This window comes from Brachycentrus maculatus, unplaced genomic scaffold (genome assembly GCF_059751285.1).
Source record: "Brachycentrus maculatus isolate JH-2025_06_01 unplaced genomic scaffold, ASM5975128v1 h1tg000624l, whole genome shotgun sequence".
NCBI classification, from domain to species: Eukaryota; Metazoa; Arthropoda; class Insecta; order Trichoptera; family Brachycentridae; genus Brachycentrus; species Brachycentrus maculatus.
In genome coordinates this window covers 319,754-337,533 of record NW_028281361.1, presented here as the reverse complement: position 1 = coordinate 337,533, position 17,780 = coordinate 319,754, and the positions used below count along the sequence as shown (strand labels likewise).

General features: G+C 33.2%; 1 protein-coding gene and 1 long non-coding RNA gene across 2 annotated transcripts in view; both read left to right on the top strand.

The window, feature by feature from the left end:
• The window catches only part of LOC148300972 (uncharacterized), a 206,437-nt gene that overhangs the window by 101,481 nt on the left and 87,176 nt on the right, over positions 1-17,780 (top strand). The window lies entirely within an intron of this gene.
• The window catches only part of LOC148300975 (ATP-binding cassette sub-family G member 4), a 53,321-nt gene that overhangs the window by 14,213 nt on the left and 21,328 nt on the right, over positions 1-17,780 (top strand). The window contains exon 2 of the mRNA XM_088273988.1: positions 3,878-4,005. Within this exon, the coding sequence (XP_088130114.1) occupies positions 3,878-4,005 (128 nt within the window). The remainder of the gene's footprint in view (positions 1-3,877; positions 4,006-17,780) is intronic.

Genomic DNA, 17,780 nt, shown 5'->3' with positions numbered 1-17,780 from the left:
GTGAGCGTTGCCAGAAGGTTTTCTAATGTTTTCAGCAAATAAATCTAAATTATTTTTAAAAAAATTACTTAATTTATAATTCATTAGGGGGATTAGCCACGAATGTCCGTATTTTTCCGATTTAAAATCGCTAATTTACCCAACTACTACCCAAAACCGGGACGTGCGTTTTATTTTAGCACCGGAAGGGAAAGGTTAAAAACTAATATTTATTCATTTTCTTTTCGGTGTCCTTAAGGCCCAACATACGAAAAATCGCAACTTAATTTTCTTTAAACCCAGATAGCATTTGACGTAATTTTTCGAAATCGTTAAAAAAAAGTCCAGAAGTTACGTTAAAGCTATCTATGTACATACTATTACTACTACTAACATCACGTCGTTTCACCGCAGGGGTAGGCAGAGAGGATGGAACGCCACACTCTTCTGTCCTCACATACATACTCCTCGCTTTATTCACATCCATACATCTAGTCATACATGCCCTCCGAATACACAGAATTTTGCACCACCCGATCTTTTTCGATTGCCAATTTCATCGTGCCATATTCGCCACGTGTACTTTCTTAGTCATTCTCTCGTTATCTATTCACTCCACATGTCCATACCACCTTAACGAACCCTTCTTAATCTTTTCAATTATCCCTTGTTCAGCCTTACATTCCTTTCTTATATCTTCGTTTTTTAATTCTGTCATACAATGATTTTTACACACATTCGTCTGAGGGAGCGCGTTTCAACAGCGTTCACTCTGCTTTCATCCTTCCTTTGCCAGTTCCATGTTTCGCAGTTACTTTATAAGTATAATTTATATTTGAAGCACTAAATTTGTGATTTTCCATTTTACAATTTAAATGTAATTTTGTTTTAGAATCACTATAAATAGTGATTTATAGTGATTTTAAAACAAAGTTACATTTTTATTATACGTTATTAGTCTTTCTCTCGCTATCCATTCGCTCCATTCGCATCGCATCTACATTACGTAGTCAAAACGTTAACTTCCGTATGGAATCGATGGATTGGTAATGTTTAGTATTGTAATATAGTTTATTAACCTGAAATATATCTATGTATGTAAAATAAATATTTTACTATGACCTCGTGTGTTGGTATTTTTCAATGATTAGTTTGAAACAATTTTTGTACACGATTTAACGACTCACCTTGGAATATAATTTAAACGCATCAATATTTTGCATGACGTATTCTACCTATCTTTTGCGGTACAAAGTTTTATGCGGTCGCTGGATGATTGGTTGTCAAGTGCGATCTTAAAATACTAACGGAGAATTATTTATATCGAAAATGGATCCCTTATCGCTTCGAGGACAGATTATGTCAATTGTTTTTATCTGGACTTCGAACACAATGCGTCAGATATTTTGATGCTTCGGTAAACTCGACTAAATACTGTATTTAAATTCATTTTTATACAGTAAAATTTCGATATAACGGAAAATTGGGGGGAGGGGGTGTCCGTTTACGCCTAAAGTCCGCTATATAAAAATAGGTTTAAAATAAAAAAAAATTTATTTTCGAAAATATTAATATAAGTATATTAAACAATACAAACCAGAAACAAAATTCTATTTATTGTCATGGGACACTCGTCGTGAAGTGACGTTGCTGTTTGATATCAACGCGCTTGCTTTCATGTAATCAATGATCAATTTAACACCACGTCAATCCGATGCGGCGCCTTATCCGTCACTGTTTACATTAATAAATAATTAACTGGGTAAATTCATTAGAATTTATTAACTCCTTATAGAAATAGAATCTTTTATCAGATTCAATTTATTCATTTTTGAATTTGGAAAATAGTTAAGGAAATCGATTAGTTCGTATCATTTTTGTTAATCGCGATAAAACCAAGTATTCGTATATTGTCTCTATGTTTATTGTGTGCAGGGCTTTGCTAATTAAACTAAACATATTAAATACGCATTACTGTAATTAAATCGTCCAATAAATGTAAAGTCGGATGGATAACTAGACAATTTATTAGTTGTCTTTACAGATATGCCCGATGGGTGTAACGTTTTCGATCACTCGATTGATTCGTTACTTTTTCTCGGTTAAAACCGTATTTTAATGTGAAGAAAACGTTACTGAAATCCTTTTTTGAATCCATTCCCCGTTGCATCTTCGTTAGGACTTAGTCCATCGTTCCGCAAAGTGTGAGCCGCGGCACACTGGTGTACCGTGGTGATTACTTGGTGTGCCGCGGAAAAAAGTATAGTTTTGTGAAAATACACGATTGCTCCAAATTTTGATTACCCGTGCTCAGTTACGTAGGCTCACATTTCGCATTAAACATAATATGTTAAATATGTTACCATAATATGGTAAATATGCACCTCTGAAATTTCTTCATTTGGTAGGTGTGCCTTGAATAGAAAAAGTTTGCAAACACGACTTAGTTTATGAAAAACATTTAGAAAAATTACTAATTCCTCGAAACCTGAATGAAAGTAAATCAATGCATGTTTTTATTAGTGTGATTTCCGAAAATATTTCCAGAATTTGAATATTAAAAAAACGCAATTAAAATTGTCAACGCACGTTGTAAATTGATTTTTTGTGATATAGAAGCATACAATGTGCATGTTGGTCCTCGGGTCGAGCAAAATTGCACGTGATCAACATTTTATATAGCTATAAGTGCGTGAATAGTGCTATGGTAGTAACGCGTAGTATTGTTTGCACACTATTGTAGTGATTGTCCTGACGAAGAGACGGGTACGTCTCGAAACCGGTAAACTAAAATTCTCCAAGACTGATTGTATACTAATATATATATATATATATATATATATATATATATATATATATATATATATATATATATATATATATATATATAATTTAAACCCTTATCCGCACCCCAATGGTGCATAGGGCACTGCATTATATAAACATAGTGTTATCTTGATCGTTAACACGTGAAGGAAAGGTGATCAGCCCTCCGCTTCAGGTACCAGTCCAGGGTAATATTGAATAAATATTAGAGTGAAAAAATCACAAGTATTTATTTGACCCCCCCTGGGAATCGAACCCGGGACCTCCAGAACGGTAGCCGAGCGTGCTGACCATTACACTGCGGAGGCGGACAGAATATTACAAACTTTTTTGTATAAAAATATAAAAGTAGTTACAATGTATTTAATAACAATGTGTAACGTTGAATATTTCCGGATTGCATTGTGCGTGTAAGAACTTCTAAGGTTCTAAGGCCATAATTTCGTTATTATTCATCAGTGATAATAGTATATTTGAATTAGTGGTCGCAGCCGATCGTTTGCTTTCGGCTATTTGTTTATTCTCTCGGACTGTCACTATCGTTATCTTCGGCAGCCCTATTGTAGCAGTAGTCGAGTGTCGAGTCGAGCGAGGCTATTGTTGCTCGCACTGCGCGGCTCACCTCCTCACCTGCGCCCGTCAGGCATCAGCCAGTCAGGCAGTCAGGCAGTCAGGCACCGACCTCAGTCACTAGCGACCCTCCGCTCACGAAGGTCCACCCGACGCGGCAGCTCGCGCGGCTACTCGAATTATTCGATTTATAATTATGTATACTCGCTGAAAAGTGGTCGCCCCCCAAGTGAACACTTCCTCGTAGGACGTTGCGCGAGTACTCGGTGTAAAATATTGCGTTTAAATAGTAAAATCGTCGATATACGGTACCTTGTGTGGTCGAAGTGCGCCTTCCTCGTTGTTGTTCAGTGTCCGCGCGGACCCCGGACCCCATGTTAGAGTGCGCCCTTTGTGTTTGCTGAATCGTCCCCTCGCGCCTCGTCACGATGAAGCTCGGGGAGAACTCCGGCGCGGTCAGCTACTCGGCCGGCGGTGATGATAGCCAGCTTGTTCCTTCCAGGAAAGGGTCGCTGAAGGTGACCATACAGCCGAGCCAGCCGAAGACCCTGACGCACCTGCCCAAGAGGCCGCCGGTGGACTTGGCCTTCACGGACCTCACTTACAAGGTGCAGGAAGGAAGGAAGAAGAGTAAGTTCAATTTTCACTATTTTTATTATTTTACAACGTTTTGAGTGTAACAAATCTGGATTATCTCCAATTATATGAGTTATTTTTTAAATTTTTAGATTTTTCAACGTGATTTTTTTTTCATAATTATTAGTTTTGATTCCTAGTTAAATGGCCATCATTCCGAGAAATCAGCGGAAACAGTTTGTTCATCCTTTACTTAAAACATGAAATCAGAATAAATCCGGTAATAACGCCTCTGTGTATCCGAACGGATTCACTCATAATTTAGATTCGGTAAATCAATCAGTGTATGTATCCGAACGGTTTATTAAATCACTGTATTTCTAGTATGGCAACCCCAAAAGTCATGGTGGTCAAAGGGTTCGGGGCAGGTCGTTTAAGACACGATCCGCGTCTACTAATCACCGATAAAAATACTCCTTTTTAAAAGGACTTTCGTCTATAACATCACTAAGCTTATTTCCAACAAATGTCGATAAAAATTCTAAAACAATTGAAGAATTTGGGACATAAACCATATAAACCTTTTTTTTTACCAAAAATAATCTTGTCAAACCAAATATTTTTCTTAACATACATATAACAGCGCAGCATATCATATTTTTTTACACCTGATAACAGGAACAAAGGTTTTTTTTTAAATATATTTTTAAGATAGAAAAATTCTATTTAAAAATATTGGTAATCTATCCGCCTCCATAGTGTAGTAGTTAGCGAGTTGGCTATCCTGCTGGAGATCTCGGGTTCGATTTCCATAGGAATCAAATGAATAAAAGCGATTTCCCGCTCTAATATCACTTTGGATTGAAACGCAGGACTGTTCGCATTACTTTCTTGTAATTAACTATCGAGATAACACCGCATCGATATAATGCGGTGTCCTATGCACCATCGGTTGCGAATAGGGGTTGGGAGAATAACGTGGTCCAGTCTTCAATTGACATTTCACAGTTTTTCTGACAGCAGTTTCTGGGATTAGATGTCAATAAATCCTATCGTTTTATCTTGGATATAATAAAACTTTGATTCTACGTCATTTCATTTGCTTCCGGGTCCAAAGTCCAACACATTCGTCTCATTATATTCCACAAGATTTATTAACAGAATCACAATTTGGCACGATAGACCTTACCTACTTGATGGCTAATTTACCAGCCTCTCAAATTTTACATCAATTCTAAAACACGTTATTGATAAAATATAAAAAAGTATGTATTTTATTTTTTATTGTTTTGTTCGTTTTTGAAAATTTTAAAGCTTCTAACAAAAAATCAAACAAGTGTATTGATTTTTCAGCGAAAAATTTAATGGTAAAATTGTGAATGTAAAACAAAATTTTGTTAGTTTTTGACAGATTTTTATAACTCGTTTAAAAATGGATTTTGATGTATATAATTATTTTTGTCCGCTACTTTCAATTGGATTCATTAAATGGTTTTTTCCTGTAAAAAAATGTAAAGTCCTTGTTTTTTTTATCCCTAACAAAAGTGAAATGAAAATGTAAACAAAGACACCCAGTTTTAGATAAGGAATTAACAAATAATGTACATTTTTAACATCATCCGTTGTACCCCGCTAATAAGATGAAAAACGCGTGCTAGAATATTTGGAAAAGTTGAAGTGTGACGCGAAGATAATGACATTATCAACGAATGTATCCACTTAGGAAATTAGGAATATAGTTCACCAGAATACCCAGTTCAATTTTCTAGTTCACTTAGATTGTATCACCTTTAATCTTTATATGCTATCTTCAATTTTGGTTCAACAATGATACCAGTAGTCCAATGGATTACTAATTGTTATCTGCGAGATTATTTCAGCATTTACGAGTTTATATTTTTAATTTAGACTCTCGATGCAATCATTAAAAATTCTTTAATAGGGATGCAAAACAAGTTTTGTTGTATTTTTCAAAAAAAAAAATATGTATTGATTAGGCGTTTAATTTGTCAGTTGTCACAATATTATTTTTTATGTGTTTTTGTTGATAAAATATAACTTAGTAGACTCAAAAAATCTTTGTTTGATTTAAAATTAATACATAAATTAAAAGAAAATACACCGAACATTGTTAATTTGAATGTGTCCAAATCTTTGTACGAATGCACATATCGCTCACTCCTTTCAAGAACGTCATTAATCGAAAATCGTCAATTTTCAACTTTAAAAACGTTCTCCTGAAAAATCAAGTTTTTTGCTTTATGACGTTCTTGAAAGGAGTGAGCGATATGTATTCGATTTATCCTGCAAGGGTTAATTATCATGATTTATTATACATGCCTGTAACTAACTAACTACCTAACCATCACGCCGCTTTCCGCATTGATAGACAGAGAAAATAGGACGCCACACTACTCTCTTTTTGCCGTTAACGTTCTTCGCCTCTTCCAAGTTCACGCATCTCCTCTTACCCGCCGATTATTTCGACTCCTTTCCTGACCACTTAAAACTTTTTTTTAAATCCAAGAGTGTGAAAACGTTGATAAACGAACATTAATACAATATCTTATTACCCTTATCCGCACCCAATGGTGCATAGGGCACTGCATCGTATTGACGCATTATTATCTTGATCGTTAGTTACATGTAGGCAAGGTCCAGTCCAGGGTAATAAATTATATAAATATTAGAGTGTAATTTCGCTACTATTTATTTTCACCCCCCCCCCCCCCCCGGAATTGAACCCGTGTCCTCCAGCACGGTAGCTAAACACGATAACCATTATACCACTGAGCCAACGAGTTGGAGGCGAGTAATTTTTTTCTCGCTAATTTTGTTCTATCCATGCCATGTATACTACCACTCTTCACTACAAAACGTGAGTATATTTTGCTACACGTAACTAATACTACATATATGTACTACCTGTTAAAACTAGTATGTGTGAAATAATTTCTCATAGGTGATTGCATCAGAGGCCTTAATAACAACACATGTTAAAAATCACTACTTCTTGAACCGGAAGACGAAGACTGCTTTTGAGAACATTTTAATTTGTCGGTCTTGCATAATGTATGACGTATTGCATTACAATACATACATAATCTTGGTATTGCCTGTGACTTTGGTCAACTGTAGTAATAAAATAGGGTGAACGGCAATTTTAGGACTATTTTTTATTATTATTTTTTGACATCTCATCAAAGATGAAGAAGAATATGGAAGTCTGGGCATTTACGGGGCTGACGACCGTCATAGGCTGGTTTAAGTGATCACTTTACACACGTGTAACATTCACCAATTCTACCCATTATTGACAACCACACTACTCAAATTCTTGGAAGTTCTATATATGTGAACCAATTTAGAAACCTTGTTCTTGAATCACTAGAACTTCACTATGGACATCTATTGGTGAGATGTAAATAAGTTTTATTTTATTTGATCGTGTTCAAATACTGGGTTTAACCCCTGAGAGCGATATATCATGATATATGAGGTGCAACATAGACGAAGTATTTATAGATTTGGCGTTTAATTTGTTCAACTCCATTTTAATTTATGTATTAAATGTTAAAATCAAATTATTTTTTGACATCTTTCCTTTTCATATTCTTCTTCATCAAAGATGAAGATGTCAAAAAATAATATAAAAATAACTCCTGTAATTGGAGATAATCCAGATTTTCCGAGCAAGTATTTGGACACACTCAAACTGTTGTTAAAATCAAACACTAACTTTTGGAGTCTACTAAATTGTATTATATTGTTAAAAACAGTTAAAAATTAAAATTGTGACAATTGTTATGGCATTTTCAAACTAATGACATTAGTTTAAAAATGCCAAAAGAATGCGAAACAATTGTCACAAGTTTTATTTTTATCTGTTTTTAACAAAATAATAAAATTTTATAGACTAAAAATAAGTGTTTGATTTTAACATTTGATGTATAAAATAGACAAAGTTTCTTTTTACAAGAATCTATTCATCTCTTTTAAGATACTTGGTATTATCTCGATATATCAGGTGTGATATTCAGTAATTGATTACAATCAAATATTTCAAAAAAATGTTTTTTGTCAAATTAGTAGTAACATGAAATAATATTTCAGGCGTCTCATAAAAGGTGTAAATAAATTCTAAATAATCCTCACTTGAACGCGTGAGCAGTTTACAAGCTAATACAAATAAGGGTATGCAACCCCGATTATGGACACGTAGTTTTTAATCCATTATCCAAATAAATCGCGTGATGTCCGAACATTAGTAGCCCTGAACATTTTATCAGTTTATTCCATGCACACTTTGTATCTTATTAAACCGTAACTTACTGTAATCTATATCTTTTTGTTACATTCTTTATTTATCGCCTTTTTCGACAGCCATACCCGTTCACTAATCTTCGAGAGACCTTTGTTCCATTTCTTTATCTATCGCGTAGTGTGGTTTGAGTGAATGATAGTTACATACAATTTTCATTGTATGCACATGGTGATAACATTTATCATTTGTGATATGAACAATTGTAATTGGGGTAATGTTTGATTATTCATCGTTTGGGAAGCCATCGTCGGTTATCGAGATATGAATATCCTCGTAAATCCGCCCCCCTTATTGACGTTTCGAAAAATGGTAAAAAATTATTTTATTAGGAAATTGTATATGCAGATTTTCATTTTGTGACTCATAGGGCGTTTGTCCACTACACGAATTTACACGGAATTTTGCCGTCCGGCACGTCAGTTAGCGTTTTAAAACGACGATTGGCTTGGATTGGATTGTGCTTTTGTCCATCTTTCTTCGGATCGGTGCGTGAACACGATACGCGTAAATTCGATCACGCTAAACTTTCGTAGTCGCTTTCGTTTTTCAAACCAGACTGCCGGAAGGTAAAATTCCGGGTAGTGGACAAGCGCCCTTAGGTTTTCAATACGTGCTCGTAAAATGATTCAGACCCCTTTTACCCCCTTTTCCCTTAAGGACTAAATTCCCAAAAAATCTTAATCGGTGGTAATGTCATAAAAACAATGCAGGTAGTATTTTATGAAAATGGCGCTGTATAAATTGTCTAAAATTATTATTACTATAGAATCTGAAAGCTTCCTTTACATTCCCAGGCCCGCTATAGAAACTCTCGGTTTCCATTCGGATCCATCCATTAAAAAAAAAACTTAATCGGTATCCAATCAATCATGCAAAGTTTTACATATATATGGTTCAAATTTCGAAAAATAGTGCTTGAATCACTAGAATTTCACTAGACACATCTATTGGTGAGATGAAAGAAGCCTTTTATTGTGCAGAAACTCTTTCATTTGTATGTGAGGTCCGAATCCTGGATTATAATCACATACATGAGAAACGCTAGAAAATATCATTTTCTTTTATTATTTTAGATGATAATCTGAACAGTTAATTTATTTGTCTTTGTCAAAAAAATAATACGAAAAATAACTCTTGGAGATAATCCAGATTTGTGAAGTATTTGGACACACTCAAAATGTTGTATCAAAATTTCACGTTTCTAGATTAAGATTTTTAACCTGTTCGCTGAGTTAATTAGTCAATCAGTGAATCAGTCAATACACATACTTTTTATATATTGCTCACTCCTTTCAACAACGTCAAATATCAAAAAACTTGATTTTTCAAGAGATCGTTTTTAAAGTTTAAGAATATAACAAAATGTATTAAAAATAAATATCAAGCCATTTATTGAACACTGTGCAACAGATCTTTTTAGGTAAAACCTGAAGATTTTTTATCCATTTGAAAAATATGTAGTATATTTAAAAAAAATAGTTAAACCATTACTTTTTCTTCAAAATGCAAAAACAACACTTTCTGCCCTGTAGCGGGTAAATATTGAGTTAAAATATGCCGCTTTTGCTGGGATATAGTACATTTTCTGGGCATTCTGAAAACATGCACAACTGAAAATTGACGATTTTTGATATATGACGTTGTTGAAAGGAGTTAGCGATGTAATAATTATGCATTTTTCAACTAAAGTCATTGACCACATTAGAATGTCATTTTCACCGTGTTTAGACGGTCCACGACTTGTATTCATCAGTTTTATTTTGTTTGTTTTTTTACTACCGAGCGTACTTGTTGTATCATTTTTAACGCTAGTGACGTTCACGTTATAAACATGATGCAAAACACTGCATAGAACCGGTTGTAGGAAACTGACCTACTAGGAGAATATGAATGTACAAGATATACCATACATACTACATTCCGGTAGCAACTATATACAGAGTGGCGCAAAATTAACCACCCTATTCGAAGATGTAATAATTTTAGCAAATGGCGTCGTACGTCGATCATATTCGACATTTGTGAACTAGACAGCTGCAGTATACAAACGGGTTGATAAAACGAGCGCATGTGTGTATCAACACTGGCGGCAGCTTCTTGACGGATATCATCTTTTCCACTTAACATAAAAAAATGTAAAGGTCCAAATGAACATTTCCATCCATCATTTTATTTATTTATTTAGTAAATAGTTATTTAAAAAAAAAAGTTGGATGATTAATTTTGCGCCACCCTAAATCTTTTTGTATACTGCAGCTGTCTAGTTCACAAATGTCAAATATGATTGACGTACGACGCCATTTGCAAAAAATATAACATCTTCTGATAGAGCGATTAGTTTTGTACCACCCTATATGTATATATATGTATTTAATTTACCCTGAAAATGCCTTTCTATCACTTTGACTTATTCATTATATGCAATCTCATAAATCTAGGGTTCATCTTTACCTAAATTGCTATCCATCTCAACTCTGTGTTGCTCTGAGGCCGATCTGTGTACGATATTTAGTGTTTGACAAACAAACCTTTTTAGGTATTGCTTCATTTGTTTGAGCATTGCAGTGTTTACTCATAAAAATAACCTTAACTTTGTACTCGAAAAAAATATTTTTTACCAGTTCAAACATCAATAGTACCTACTTATAACACACTAAGTGCATATCTTAGTTATTCGTTCAGCTACTGATATAATTAAGAAAAATTGTGCCCTTTGTACATTTGAGTACTCTGGCATAATAAAATCGTTTTCAAAATACATTTAGCGGTTTTATTTGGTACAAGAAAGCGGTTACTTTCAAAGCATTTAATTGTACAATATTAAATTACTTGCAAAACATGCGGTTTATTAAAAATTTCACGAAATTTTTCTTCAAACTTTGATTTCGATGACCACCTAACATTACCAGAATGTACGAGTACAGTAAAACCTCAATATAACGGACTAATTTGGGGGAGGTGGGGTCCGTTAAAGCCGATAGTCAGTTGTGTAAAATAGGTTTAAAATAAATCAAAAACCTTTTTTTGAAAATATAATCACTGTTTTAAGATATAAATAATCAATACAAAACACAAACAAGAGTATTTTTATTGTCTTCGGACACTCGTCGTGGAGTGACGTTGATGTTTCATTCTCCTTAAAAAAGGAAAAGTTTGTTTGCAATTTTGAAGTTATGAGACATAATTTGTGATCATCATGACCTATAAAAATTGTTAACGTGCGGTGTCACTTGAATTTAATCCTGCATTTACTATTTATTATTATTTAATATTAACAGGACGTTTTTTTTTTACATTTGACTGGATTTTTTATCTAACGTCCGTCATATCGAGGTTTTACTGTAATTCAGAAATTCTGGCGGCAGGTACAATCTAAACGGTTTGCAGGCCTTTCTAAAATCCGAAATATGCTAGTATTCTGCTCATTTATTGTCGGCTTTATGTATTGTTTAATTATTAATTAGGGGACAAATTAAATGATCGATTCTCATCTATTCTACGATTTACGCAATTCAGCATAAAACGCAAAATGGTACCTATAAGGTTAGTACGAAGCGTAGCGCAATTTCCACGTTTCATTACACTTGTTAGCCTTGTGTATGCGCACAAGCATTGCGCAAAAGTGCTCACACATTCATGCTATTAACCGGTATTTTTTCTAACGAACCGCATTTTCCGGTGATTTTCCCAGGCTGGTTTTAATTAACCACGAATACAAAACGAAGCGTACATTTTATTGTTTATTCTCTCTCATTCTTTTGATCCTTATTGGCGCATAGTGAGTATAACTAAGCGTCTAAGCGATCAACAGGGTGATCAGTCTTGCGCTCCATATTTTTGGATATACAATAGGAGTGGAATATGTTTAATGGCATGCGGACGACGTAAATGAAGGAGCTCAGAGAAAAAAAACATTACTGCTATTTGCGAAAGGATATGGGGGATGAATATTAGGTATTAAAGAAAAGGAAAAAGAAAATAGCAGGAATAGTTGCATACCCGCACTCTTTCTAGTTTTTTCACTACTAATATGTACGAGTAGCTGGGAATTGTTTTGAATTGAAAAATTTGTGTAAATTTTTATTTAAATGATGCATACGGCACTGCTCAAAAAAAAATCCGCCGCTATAGTGTACTTGTCAGCTCGCTCGACTTCCTTGATGAGGTATGGGTCATATTCCAATAAAGTTAGTTATTAATTATGTTACCCCAGACTGGTCCCTAAAGCTACCGATGGCTGTACCTTCATGCGGTATGCAATTAAGGTAACGCTGCTTTATGCACCACCGTGTGCTAAGGGACAAAAATGATAGAAGTGGTAACTCACGTTTTTTTAACACTGTTAAAACCACCTGTTTTTTTAGTTTTCGACTATTTTACCTGCGATCCCATTCGTCCTTAATTCTACCTCTCTCTCTACCTCCAATAATGGACACGCTGTAAAATATACATTCAATCCAGGGGTAGTTTTGAACTTCTGGGGTAACTAACATTTATTTAAAAAAAAAAACAGCCTCTTTCGTATCTCAGCTTCGAACAGCCCTCGGTTGAGAATTATGTGAAGTAAAATACTTTCCCCTTACTGTTAGTGACAATTATTTCTAATTTACTTTTTACCTTTTAGGAGACTATTTCAATTGTGTACTTTTAATTTGACTTACATATCGCTCACTCCTTTCAACGTTATATATAAATAAAAAAAAAACAAGACTTTTCACGTGTTATTTAAAGGAGGAGGATTTTTTAAAGCTTAAAAATTTATATTTTTAAAATGTATTGAAAATAAATATCAAGCCACTAATTGAACTTTTTACTGCGCAACAGATCTTTTTAGGTAAGACCTGAATTTTTTTTTAATATTCAAAACGCAAAAACAACACTTTCTGCCCTTTAGCGGGTAAATACATATTATATTTGAAAAGCTATTTAGAAATATTACAACTAAAATAACAAAGACTGCCTTTACCTTTTCTTAATAATTAATATTGTAAGTTAAAAAGTAAACTTTTTCTTCTAATAATAAATAAATATTTTATTGTTTATTATTGAAATGCTTTATTTTAAGTTTAAAATATGCCGCTTTTGCTGGGATATAGTACATTTTCTGGGCATTCCGAAAACATGCACAACTGAAAATTGACGATTTTTTAAATATGATGTTGAAAGGAGTGAGCGATATATGATTCTCAGAGGTTAGATCCAGTGTTTTAGTAAATAAAAAATATGTATTTTTAACATATTTAGAAATGACTTCTCACCTTCCGAAAGAAATAGACTGATGTATCCGCAAAATGAACTGTTCATTTTCGCTATCGTTTCGAGTCAAGTTATCTCTGAATTGATTCGCTTTAGATAGAAAACAAGATAGGTTTAATGAAATTTGATTTGATTGTGTTTCACTAATTTCTCTGACATTTGTATATTACATAATTATTGTTTGCTTGGATACACACCGAGTCATTCACCCATGGCTTGTCGGCCATTTATGCCCGATTGGTGTTTATTCCTGGTAAAAATTGTTAAATAAATTTAGTTTAAAATATTGTGTAATGAATATATGGAATTTTGGTCCGCCTCCGTAGTGTGATGGTCAGCACGCTTGGCTATCGTACCGGAGGTCCCGGGTTCGATTGCCAGCGGGTGTCAAATAAATATAAGTTATTTTTTCACTCTTATATTTATTTAATATTACCCTGGACTGGTATCTGAGGCGGAGGGCTAATCACCTTTCCTTCATGTGTTAACGATCGAGATAACACTGCATTTATATGATGCAGTACCCTATGCACCATCGGGTGCCGATAAGGGTTTGAAGTTGATTGAATATATATTCCTTTAATTATATAAATATTCCTTTAATTATAATATGTAGTCATGTCCAAGACAAGACATTTTAAATTGTAATGTAAACATAAAAATAAATGCACAACTATGGTTTGTAATTTTTTTAGCCGTTCAAGCGCCTTTGGGGTGATGTGTCACGAAAACGGCGCTATTGAATTAGCCATATATTTTTGTTATTTTTTTCAAATCACGATTAAGCTTAACGTTCGTAAGTATACCGGATATAACTTTCAAAACAAAAACTGATGCTACCGCAAAAGAAATACAAATACTCGTATTGCTCAAAGTTACCCGGATTTACAGGACATATTTCTTTCCAATAGAACTGGCTATTGATGGACATCATATGTCATATTACAAAACCTATCGAATCCGCTATTGTAGAATTTCTACCTGCTTACCGCTCGTTTTTCTCTCCTGCGATATTTCGCTCGCCCGATGCATTTTATTTACTTATTTATTTATTTGTCGAATCAAATCTTGAATATATGAGAATGCATAAGACCAGTCGTGACGTATGCTATGGAAACAAGAGCCGGCACAATCAGAACCAAAAACTTACTCAGAAAATCGGAAATGAATGTCGTAAGGGCTATCACATTGAAGACGCTCAGAGACAGAATTTATCTATTCATTTAAACATATTACATACATATGTCACATATATAATTTTCCCGATAAGTAATTTCCTTGATTCATTTTGGAACATGGGATTAAGTTTAACAAGACTGAAAAACAGATAAGAAAGTAACAAGAAAGCACAGGTCAAAATGTAAAATGCAAAGCAATAAAAGGTACTGTAAATAATAATAATAATAAAATAATAAAACCCTTATCAGCACCTCAATGGTGCATAGGGCACTGCTTCATATAAACGCAGTGTTATCTTGATCGTTTACACATGAAGGAAAGGTGATCAGCCCTCCGCTTCAGGTACCAGTCCAGGGTAATATTGAATAAATATTACAGTGAAAAAATCCGTTGTATTTATTTGATCCCCCCTGGGAATTGAACCCGGGATCCCCAGAACGGTAGCCGAGCGTGCTAACCATTACACTACGGAGGCGGGTAAATAGGCATATAAAAACATAAGGAAAGAAGCATGTTTAAAGGGGAAAAAAGAGAAAATATTGTATAACTAATCACTAACACCATATATCTTTCCATAAAGTATTTTTTCAGTTCATTCGTTTTAGATCTTTGACTGGGTTTTATTCTTATATATGTCAGGCAGCTGGTATTAGACGAATAATTCGAAACGAAGATATTAGACGGACCTTTGAGATCGAAGATCGTACGATGGAGTTGAGAAAAAAGAAGATTTTGGAGAGACCGTGTCAACAGGATGGATGAATTGAAGATCCTTGTGGCCAACGAGATACCACCGGAAGACCATTAAAGAGATGGAAGGATAACTGGGCATCAGCATCACAGGAGAAGTCACTTTCTTGAAAACAAATGGTAGTTCAGATCTAATATAAGAAAAAGAAGAAGCGGAGATTTATTCGCTAAGTGCCTTTAACTTGACATGTTTGAATAATAATCGCGTGTAATTATCTCTCTGCCCATTCCATTACCTAACAATTTCGCAATATAGCTAGGAGTTATTTCAATCCAGCCAATGACACACGTTAATATAATATAATAATGATGGGGTTAATTTGCATAGCGCCATTTTCGTATAGTTTGGCCTCAAGGGCGCTGTATACATATTTATAAACTTCTTGTACAGAATAAATGTGCATTAGCAAATATTACTCGAGGTAAGAAGTTCCGGAGGAGAGGGATAGGACCCACTAATATTGAATGGACCTGTATTAAAGTTTATTTGCTCTGAAATTAAGTTTGATTGTACTCGAATTGTAATTTACAAACGGCATCACGTGTTGAAACATCTTAAGCAATTTTTACGTACGGCATAACTCGAAACTTCGGATTTTTTACTGGTCGCTAACATGATAAATCATTGGATAAAGTTAAGGGCGCTAACATTCTCATTTTTTTTTTAATTAAACACCTTTATAATACCACGTAATGAGTTTTATTTTATTACACACAAAATACTAGTGTTTATTTTTTTTTTTAAATAATCAAAATTATAAGATCATTCCACATAGTTAATGCCGAATCAATAAGTAATATAACATTGTCATTCTTGTCGTAAAAGTATATTTTCTTCGATATTTTTTTTTAATATTTGACCCTTAAATTAACAAATTTTATTAAATTAATTCAATTTTGATTTTTTTGTGGAACTTGCGGATGAATGAAATGAATAATTGTAGAGTGCGGGAATGAATAAACTAAACCAAAAGTTTCATTAATTGATTCGGCAGTTACTTTGTGGTAAAATCTATCCATTTTTAATTCATGTTTCACTTAGTAAATACCACTATTTCTTTAAATCTACTGTGACACGTGTTTCGATGCATTCCGCGTCATTTTCAAACACCGTAAACCAAGAGTCTCGAAATACTGAAACGGCCCTAAATCCAAATTCCGAGCGTGGAATAGTATTCTTCAAACCTTATGCCATATGACACGGTATAACATAAATATGTAAATATCAAATTTGACCTCTCTGCTTGATCGGCTATCAAATTGAATATTTCATTTTTTAATACGCTCGTGTCCTTGAATATTTTGATATAACTAAAGTATTTTACGTCCGATTAATTAAATACGATAGCATTTTTTTGTATTTTACCGCATGATAGATATATATATATATATATATATATATATATATATATATATATATATATATATATATATATATATATATATATATATATATATATATATATATATATATTTAAATATATAAATATATATATATATATATATATATATATATATATATATATATATATATATATATATATATATATATATATATATATATATATATATATATATATATATATTTAAATATATAAATATATATATATATATATATATATATATATATATATATATATATATATATATATATATATTTAAATATATAAATATATATATATATATATATATATATATATATATATATATATATATATATATATATATATATATATATATATATATATATATATAATATATATATATATATATATATATATATATATATATATATAATATATATATATATATATATAAATATATAAATGCCATTTGCAAAAATTATAACATCTCCCGATAGGGTGATTAATTTTGTTCCACTCTGTATGTACGTATGAAAAATACATATATTTTACTACCGTTTAAATATACGGCAGTAGTCAATTCCATCCGTATTTAGCATTGTTCCGACTAGCTAGCGACGCAATCAAATCGAATACGCTTTTTTGACAGTAAATTTACCCAGAAAGGCGCTATTACGGTTAAGGTATTCTATGCTTTCGGGCGAAAATATATCTAAATATGTATATTTTTTAAACTTTTTGTTGTTGTTGAAATTATACTATTTTCTCAAGTTTCTTATTATTATTCCCATTCAAAATGAACATATTAACAATTTGACATCGCTACATAGACGAAGAAGAACATGAAAGTCTGGGCATTTACAGGGCCCACGACCTGTCATAGGCTGGTCAAGTGGCCACTTGATTCACCCATGATTGACAACCACATTTATCAAAATTTTGGAACTCCTACATAT